Source organism: Gavialis gangeticus, unplaced genomic scaffold (genome assembly GCF_001723915.1).
Source record: "Gavialis gangeticus isolate Ggan-Ray unplaced genomic scaffold, GavGan_comp1, whole genome shotgun sequence".
Classification (NCBI taxonomy): Eukaryota; Metazoa; Chordata; order Crocodylia; family Gavialidae; genus Gavialis; species Gavialis gangeticus.
Genome location: NW_017728992.1, coordinates 129046199 through 129056381, shown reverse-complemented (window position 1 = coordinate 129056381; position 10183 = coordinate 129046199). Strand labels below are relative to the sequence as shown.

The window sequence follows — 10183 nt, the reverse complement described above, 5'->3', positions numbered from 1 at the left end:
GATTCACCCAAAGAACCTTGTCTGCTTATGTCCTTAGACCAATACAGCTACAACCTACACCCCTTCACTCAACAAGGACACTCCTCCAGAGAGAGAGATTGCACGTTTGAAAGAGCCACCTGAATACCACGTGAAGAATTGCTGCAATACAGAAGAACCCCCCCCATGAATCGCACACCGTTGGTTATGATGTATTATGCCTCCCTTGAACCCATACAGAAAATCCTGAAACAATTGCATTGCACACTAGAAGGAGACCCTATTCTTAAAGAGATCTTCCCAGAACCACCCATCCTAGCCTTCAAACAAACACCAAACCTCGCTAACTTCATCACCAGAAGCAAACTTCCTACGACCCAGAATACACCAAATGGATCCAGACCATGCCATGACAAGAAATACAAAACCTGCCAACACATCTCCATTACCCCCACAATTACTACACCCCACAACAGAGCCATCAGCATTCCTGCATCTTACAGCTGCTTCTCCAGAAATGTTATCTATCTCATCCAATGCACCAAATGCCCTGATGGAAAATGCATAGGAGAGATCAAACAACAACTGCATACCAGAATGAACACACACCAGATATCTATCAGACAAGAATACCCAATGACCTGTGGGGGCACATTTCTCACAAAAAAAACCACTCTCTCTCCAATCTCTCAGTTCTAATCCTCAAAGGGAACTTACAAAACACTTCTCACAGATAAGCCTGTGAACTTCACTTCATCAACCTTCTGGATACAAAAAATCATGAACTAAATATAGACATTGGATTTATGACAGGTCATCTGCCTGACATCTGCCTTGCCCAAAGAACCTTGTCTGCCTATTTACAGTGAGAGATGGGAGAGAGAACCCATTCCACACAGGGGCTTTAGGTTCAAAGTCACAGGCTGTCTCTGCAGTTAGAGAGAAAGTTCGGAAAAGCTACTCCCAAAGATACAAAGTTACCAGATAGCTGTGCTTCTATGGAAGGAAATCTCACTCTTCTATTACTTCAGGAATGAATAGCAAATTATCAATTTTTTTTCAGTAAAATGAAAAATGATTTTTGACATGGTAAAAGTATCTTTTTTGTGAACAAGGGAGGAAGTAAACTCCATAATCTCTGAAGGCACAATTAAGAGGCTGTGACTTGGATGATTACACAGTCCAGTGGGTGGCAAATTGGCTAGAGGGTCATACTCAGAGAGTGGTGGTGGACGGGTCGGTACCGACCTGGAAGGACATGGGCAATGGGGTCCCATAGGGCTCGGTCGTTGGACTGATACTCTTCAATGTCTTCATCAGTGACTTGGACAAGGGAGTGAAGTGTACTCTGTCCAAGTTTGCGGATGATACAAAACTGTGGGGAGAAGTGGACACACCAGAAGGCAGGGAACAACTACAGGCAGACCTGGACAGGTTGGACAAATGGGCAGAAAACAATAGAATGCGATTTAACCAGGAGAAATGCAAAGTGCTGCACCTAGGGAGGAAAAATGTCCAGCACACCTACTGCCTAGGAAATGACCTGCTCAGCAGCATGAAAGCAGAAAGGGATCTCAGAGTCCTAGTGGACTCCAAGATGAACATGAGTTGTCAGTGTGATGAAGTCATCAGCAAAGCTAACTGCACTTTATCATGCACCAACAGATGCATGACAAACAGAACCAAGGAGGTGATACTTCCCCTCTATCAGGCACTGGTCAGACCGTAGTTGGAATACTGCATGCAGTTTTGGGCACCACACTTCAAGAGGATTGTGGATAACCTGGAGAGGGTCCAGAGAAGGGCCACTCATATGGTTAAAGGCTTGCAGGCCAAGTTCTATGAGGAGAGACTAGGGCACCCGGACCTCTTCAGCCTCCACAAGAGAAGGTTGAGAGGCGACCTTGTGGCTGCCTATAAATTCATCATGGGGGCACAGAAGGGAATTGGTGAGGCTCTACTCACCACGGTGCCCCTGGGGGTTACAACAAATAATGGCCATAAGCTAGCAGAGAGCAGATTTAGACTGGGCATTAGGAAGAACTTCACAGTTAGAGTGGCCAAAATCTGGAATGGGCTTCCAAGGGAGGTGGTGCTGTTCCCTACCCTGGGGGTCTTCAAGAGGAGGTTGAATGGGCATCTGGCTGGGGTCATCTGAACCCAGCACACTTTCCTGCCTATGCAGGGGGTCGAACTCAATGATCTATTGAGGTCCCTTCCAATCCTAACATCTATGAATCTATGAACTGATGGCAAAACCATCTCTGCAAGCAACAGTAATAGTAGAGATGCTGCAGTTCACTTCTTGGCCACAGCAGCTACAGTGAGAAGGGTTTCTTGTCTTCAAGCATCATACATCTCAGAGGAGGTGCAGAACACTTCATAGAAAAGTTATCTCCTGAAGCAAAAACTTATTGAGCAATTGAACAGTTGAAGTCTTACACTCTTCAGAAAAATGTACATATTACTTTGAGTTCCGTTAGTATGTCTACAGGTCTCTCAAAGGAAGCCCTTCAGATACCAATTTTAGAGTAGACACCGTTCCTGCTTTCTCTCAACAATAGCCTACTGTCTTCAAATAGAGAAATATAGGTTTTCTCAAAGGAAGCAAGTGTTTTCTATAGTGGCTGCCAAGCCTGCATTGCTCTCTAGTTAGCAGGCTTGACAAAATTCAAGTCTCAATTTAGCCATTGCTAAACTTCTTCCAGCTTCATTAAAGCAGTCCCCCACTGCAAAATGTTATCAACTCCTGCCCAAGTGTAACTGTGCTGTTACAATATAACCCTACCAAATGTGTTTCCAGTTTTCATTGTTTGTAAAAGTGTATTAACAATAGAGAATTTTGCAGAACAGAATTTCACCACTTGATCAAAAATCATTTTCCTGACATCCTAGACGTTGACTGAGTCTGAGAAATCCTATTATAAAACAGGACAACCACAGAAAATCTTCCTCAAAATGGAAAAGATTTTCAGTTTGGCAGTCCAACACAGCCTTGGTCTAATGAGTATCTTCAGGTACTCTTTCCCTGTTCTGCCAGGCTGGGACTCAAATAACCATTAAAAAGTGGGTACTAAAAATTGTCTCCCAGGACTAGTCTATTCAGTGCTAGTCCTGGCCAACTCATCACCTTTTCACATCCCTCTGGAGACCCAACTAAAATGGTGACCTCATAGTTTCGTTAGGGAGCCCTAAAGGAGATGCATTTGGAATTTCAGGGAAATAGTTTCCACTCTCAGTGATTCTTTATTCTAAAGCAAAAGAAACTGAAAAGATGGAATATGGATGAGGTTTCAGGGTCAGGAAGGTTGTGTTTCACCTCCATCATCTCTTCCTTATAGGTTCGAGATTGGTTTGTGGCTTCCAACTTCCATAATACATATTTCCATATTGTGATTATCTCTGATGCACAGAAAATACCCATGATTGACACGAGGGTGCATGCATCAGTGCATGATACTGCCATTCAATATGTCCACAGTGGTGAAAATCTTCACAAAATGCCTACTTATGGTGACTACATATTAAAGGAGAAGAAGTAGTTACTTTTATCCATATTAGGACAAGTAGATGATAAAAGTCAGGTCACATCAAGACTTTTTTTTATCCCTGAACTTCATCTACAACCTGTTAAAAGAATGAATCCTAATAGTAAACTATAACAACTGCATCATGCAGCTTATCACAGATAAGAGAATTCTTAGGCCTCCACATCAGCAAAAGACATACCTTTTAGATGAGAGATTTCAGTCTATCCAGACAGTTCTCTTCAACATCAAGCTAATTGCATAAACTTCAGATGTTGCAACAACCACAACATTTATCTCAAAATATTAGGCCACGTGTCATCTTTCACTGAGGTGACACTGCCAGCCAGATCTCACCTACATTCATACCAGGGCTGGTTGGCAATGTTTCATACTTACCTATGAAATATCAAACAGATATGGTTATCTTAGTTATACCTCTAAACCTGCCACTGCTAACATGGCAGAATGCTCAAACTACTCATGAAGGTGCAGCCTGTGGAGATGCAGATCCTCTTATAAACGGATTTGAATAATCACCTGAACAAACTTCAGGTATGCAGAATGTGCTCCTAAATTAAGATGCTTCTGCATATAAACATCCAGAACTCCAAGGTGTCAGATAAGTCTGCAAGAACAACTCTCATGATTTTATTGCAACTCTAGTACATTTGAACTATGTTGTTTTACTTCTCCTATGAAACCTGGATGACAGGTTGCTAATTTTGAAATTTTCCTTATTCAGTAATAATTGTAATTTCTACATCCCTTACTCTTGGTAGAAGTGAGGCCAGCCTTAATAAAGGATTTGACCCTTGCCACTGTTTTGAGATTGAAGTTTGGAGAGGTGAAATGAGTGCCTTTCAATTGACAAGGTTCTTGGTGAGACACTGTTGGATACAGGGACTGTGAGGAATAGCAACTGTGAAAGATGTACATGAAGAATAAGGGAGGAAAAAATGGATTTAAAGATAGGGATGTAGGGATCAGGTGGGAATCCAATGGGATGCAGAGAATAATACAGAAGCTGGGACATGGAAGGAACTGGTTTATAGTTCTCCCATCTTTGAGGATCCACAATTGGAAGGGAACCCCTGAAAAGTTCAGGAAAAAGGCACATTTGTGCATGTGTATTCAAGGGTGGATTTTGCCTTTTAAATCTCACGTACTTCGGGGAGAAGTTGGATTATTTTTTTCTCCTAATACTGTTTGAAAACTAGAAGAAAATAAAAAGCTTCTCAAACTTAGTATTTTGGACTATCTAATGATTTTAAATCTGTTGTAGGATATTTGGGTGTGTGGAATTGTCAACAATATATTACCAAGAGTGACATGCACAGTTGGACAGCTAATAACACCTTACATCTGAGATTGTTCTGCCCAACTGATCTCTAAAAGTCAACTTTATTTCCAGTATAATATATAGAATGTTCATACTGCAACTGAATAGATAGGACTTGATTATTGGCCAGTTAACCGACTGAGACCCTACTAAATTTAGTCCTTCATTAAGTGATTTATTAAATGATTTTGAGACTGTTTATAGACAACTCAAATGGATTTTACTAGCATTGCACAAATTTAGCAATATAGCAGAAAGAAAGTAGTATGAGAAAGTACATAAAATAAGTTTCTTACCAAGCTTATTTCCTAATTTTCTTTTGGGGTTATAAAATCTAGCAACAATGCGTTAGAAACCTGTTTTTTTCTCTTCTCTGGGGTTTAACTGAGGATTTAACTTTTATAGCCTGCAAATTTTAAGAAATTTCATGGTTTCATTGACCTCTGAATACCAGTGCAAAGCAGTTTCTCAGTAGTCCTTGGAAAATATCAGTAACATAAGATATGACATTCTGAGAAATATTTTGTTCTTAAGGGAATCTGCCTTCTCTTTGCTATGTACCCAGTTTATCATTAACTGGGGATTCCTTACTTGAATGCAGTCTACTAGCTCAGTGTTCTGTAAGGGCACTGACAGAAGTGATATTTGTAGCATGATTGGCCCCCTACACTCTACAGGTGTGCCATGACAGAAGTGCATGGCTGCAGAGCTCTTTGAAAGTGCCAGATAGAGCAACAGATTAACCCTTATTTAATAAGGGTTCAGATGAAGGTGCTCCAAAGCAGAGCACCTTCATTAACTTCTGTTTGTTCCTGTGCTTGAGCAGGGCTGGGCTGCATCATCCCAGCTCCACCCCTGTGCTGTCTTCAAGATGGGAAGGAGGAGAACACCTGGGAGGGAGCTCTGGCTAGGGTTTACCCAGCCTATGCTTGAGGGGCAGTGGGTGGCTTGGAACCCCCATCCACCTGCCCCTTCCCCCGCAAATGCAGGCTGGGCAGATCCCAGACTGGAGCTCCCTTCTCACCCCTGCCCCTCAATTCAGCCAGCACAGATTGCCACAAATAAGTAGAATCAGCAGCAGTCATTGGTGGGGAGTCAGTGGCAAAGGGAATTGGTTGCCACTGGATTGCACTGCCACTGATTCTGCTTGGCAGCAATGGAAGAAGCCTGCAACAGCTGAAGCAGGGAGGTGTACAGGAAGAACCAGCAGCCATAATTCACGTGCCTCCTCCCAAAACCTTTTGTGCCCCTCCTATAGGGGTGTGCTCCACACTTTGGGAAGTGGTGTATTAGCTCATTAACTCATTTCCTCCACTCTCTAATACATGTAACACATTTCACACTGACAAGTTTTGGAAATTCATTAGTGCTTTAGATTTGGGGCCTTTCTATTTTACAAATAAAATAATGAAGACTCGGAAATAGTCAAAAGGCCTTAGCACAGGGCTCAGCAACCGATGATGTTGTTTCCGGCTTGTGGAGCTTGGGGGTTTCAGTGGTGTTTCTACTGTGGGCCACTTCTTGCAGGGAGTAGGAGAAAAAGCAGAGTGGAGAGGAGTAGCGACATCCTGCAGTTCCAGCTCTAGTAGCACAGCCATGTTTGGAAATGGCCTGCACTCGCAAGCTAAGCCCCATTAAAGTAGCCAGCCCCTTGCTGCAAAATGTTGCTGACCCCTGCCTTAATATAATTGTGCAGTTACAATAACTGTACCTAGTATGTTCCATTTTCATTCTCTATAAACATGTATTGATACATGGTGTTGAAGAAAAAAGCTTCCCTGCCAGATCCAGAGTCATTTTCCAGACGGCCTGAATGTTGACTTCTTAAGTGCCACTGGCAGAGTCTAAGGAATCCTATTACAGAGCAGGAGGTCAAGCACAGAAAATCTTGCCCAGAGTAGAAAAGATTGGCAGCCCAGTGCAACCTCAGTTAGATGAGAGCTTGTACTGCCTAGATTCTTGATTACATCCTGCAAGAATAGCTTGATAGGCTCTTATCTATTTCAAGCCTACCTTGCAAGGATTTTGCTATGCCACCCAGTTTTCCAGCCAGGTTCAGCTTTTCCCCACCATGCTTTCAAATTTAGGGTGGGGGTATGAGAGTCACTGTTTATTTAGTGGCAACTAGATTTCCTTAGTTTTATATGGGAAACCGCTTACTAGGTGTATGGAATAGACGAATACATAAAGATAAAAAAGTCTTATTGTTTACCTTAAGATAGTTTTCTCTGGGTGGATCATGTGGCCTGCCTTCTACCTCTCTTTTTTAAGTTTCTTTAAGCTAATTCTGAGTTAGCAAAGGAATGAGAAATAGTTGCAGCTGCTCTGTCCTTGATGCCCTTAACTGGTTACATAAAGAGAATTGGGACACAGGGAAAAGCCAGTGGACACTGCTATTCAGAGATTACATAGTGCAGTACTGCACTCTAGCCACTGATCCCCCAGTCTTTACTTGTGCATGCAGTTATTCCATCCCAAGTGCAGGACTTTGCACTTGTCCTTATTGAATTTCCTCTAGTTGGTTATGAACCACTGTTTCAGTCTATCCAACTCATTCTGGACCCTAGCTCTACGTTCCACAGTACCTATAACTCCACCCAAGTTAGTGTCATCAGCAAATTTGCTAAGCATATGCTCAAACCCATTGTCCAAATCATTAACGAAGATTGCAAACAATAACGGACGCAGGACAGACCTCTGGGGAACCCTGCTTGATACCTTCTCCCAACTGGACATTGAGCCATTGAAAACCAGTTGTTAAGAATGATGTTCCAACCAGTTCCATATCCACCTTACAGTACTTTCACCCAGCCTGTCTTTTCTTATCTTGTTAATGAGAATGTTGGACACAACGTCAAAAGCTTTACTAAAAAGTCACAACTATGTCTATTTGCACACGTGCAAACATGTATATTTCAGTTCTCATTTTTTTTACATAAAATGTTGGATTTAGATCAATAATAATATCTCAGTCATTCATTTATTTTTTTCTAAATGCTATATTAAGCAACAATACTTTCTTGCATATAACATATCCCTTGTTTTTGAAAGGCAGAACAAGTGGGAATATCTACATGTGTAATTACTGTGAAGCAATAAACTCCAGAGTTTACTACTGCTGGGTGCACCATTTGAATGTATGCCCAGGACCACAGCATGTTTAGCTGGGTCAGAGCAGCCCCAGCTGGCAGGGGGTCCAAGGGGTCAGCCTGCTAGCCTGGGGCTGCTCCAGCCCAGCTCAACATGCTGTGGAGGGGCTGGCTGGAGCATGAGGGTGCTCCAGTGCAGGGCTAGCCAGCAGGCAGCCCCCATACTGAAGCACCCTTGTGCCCCAGCTAGCCGTGTCAGTGTCCACAAACGTACTGCTGCAGAGTAAAAAACTGTACTCCAGCCTAATAGCCTTGCATGTGTAGATGGAAGACGCCTATTGCGGAACTAATTAGTCTACAGTAAATGTCTCGTGTAGATGTGTCCCGTAACGAAGTAGCAGAAGCTAAGGAGTCAAGCCTGCTCATTGTTCTGCTCCCCACTGCTCCCTGTGAACCAAGTGCAGATTTTACTTTCGCTTTTGCCTGGTAACTAGTGGAAACTGTTCTTACAATATTTCTCTCATACAATACAAACTGCAATTTCCAGTAGCTGCTTTTTTGGCAGAAAGTGTTTGTTGTTTTGGTGGGGGGGGGGGTTGCATACAATGGTATACCTTGGAGCTGTTTTTAATTTGTTACCATATCTTAGTTATATACAAAGATAAAAAACAGTGCATAGAACTAATACAGTTATAAAAGCCACATCATTCCTATGCCGCATAGGAAAAAATAAACATATCTAGGAGTATAGCATTAAAATTATAAATGTGGTCCAAGTTATTAGAGTGCATATTGTTTCTTCAGATACATGAGCTGTATGTTGTAAGGAAGGTAATTGTTAGTTAAAAGTGGACCGAATAAAATAAGGATGTTCTAAAAACTAATTTATTGACTTTTGTACAGCTTACCATTGTGAGGTGTACAGACTAGCAAGTTTAACTTAAAGAACATTTCAGGGGGATCAGTTTTTTTACATGTGGGTATACTTAGAGTAAAAAGAGTGAATATTAAATGCTGTGAGTGCTGTTACATTTTACTTTATTAGGAAAAGAATGATTGCTTAACAGTGTGTTTTTATTTTATTAACAGGCACCTGATCTTGAAGGATTCTCAAAGTTCACTGCCGAAAACAGATATATTTGAGCCTCACCTTCTCCATCAAATATCTCTGTAACCAGAAATTACAAAGATGACTGGGATACATCATAGCTGTGAAATGAATGATCCATGTAATATCTAAATAGTATTTAATTCAGAAAACACTAAATGATATTTTCTACAAGATCATCTTTTTTGGAATGTTAATTTACTAGATTATCACACCAGTCATCCAGTTAAATGTGGATGTATTGTAACAACTTCAGAAATAAAGGTTTTGAATTTGGTGGTTCATTTTCGTGTGTATGAGAAAAAATGCATTATCTATCAATGATGCAGGTTTTCTGTCCCTTAAAGTCTGAAAAATGCTAGATATTTTGAAAACAAATTTCCAGGGACAGTCTTGTCTATTATCAACCTACTTTTAATTGGGGGGGGGGGAGTCTAATGAAAAGGTTGAAATGGGGAGTGGAGCATTGTGGGATGTGGGAGAACTTCTGGGGCATGCAGATGTTTCAGGAAGCACTTTGGCCATTATTTAAGCGCTTCTTCAGCCATGCACATTTGTAACCAGGCTGTTTGGAGCACTTCAGAAGCACTAGCAGCGCTTCAAACAGCACATCTGTCAGCGGAGAAGGAACCAGAAAAAATGACAGTGATTATATCAGTTCTTTGAGGAAATTTGTTATTAGTCTTATTAGAATAAGGATGTGAGAGTTCTGCTAAAAGCTAAGGATTCCAGGATGCTCAAGTTGCAGCTGTGCCCAAGACTGCCTTTCTATTTATGCTCATCAAAAACAGTGTAATGTTCCCATTCCTGTTGAACTTGGACTTCATTGCCTTTGTTTTTAATGCCTTTGTCATTTCAAGATAGTGCACATTGCAACTATCTGAGGCTACATTTTACGAGCATTTTTTAAATGGGAGAATGTGACTGCCTATTTATTTAGGTGCAAGAGTTGTAAAAACACAGCTATGTTGCAGTTTGCACTAGCAGCCTATCAACTTTTTAATGAAGTTTAGGGAATTGCTTTTGACCAATAACGACCTTGTCACAGGCAGAAACCGAAGGAGGGGCCCAAAAATACTAGAGGGAATCCCCAGGGTAAGGAACCTTCAGAGGGGCTGGAAAGAGAAAGAAAAAGTGA

The 10183-nt window shown here is 41.6% G+C and overlaps 1 protein-coding gene across 1 annotated transcript in view; it reads left to right on the top strand.

The window, feature by feature from the left end:
* Window positions 1–9329, top strand: part of PPP1R42 (protein phosphatase 1 regulatory subunit 42) — a 92739-nt gene extending 83410 nt beyond the window's left edge. The window contains exon 9 of the mRNA XM_019527757.1: window positions 9027–9329. Within this exon, the coding sequence (XP_019383302.1) occupies window positions 9027–9111 (85 nt within the window). The 3' untranslated portion in view covers window positions 9112–9329. The remainder of the gene's footprint in view (window positions 1–9026) is intronic.
* The last annotated feature ends 854 nt before the right edge of the window (window positions 9330–10183 follow it).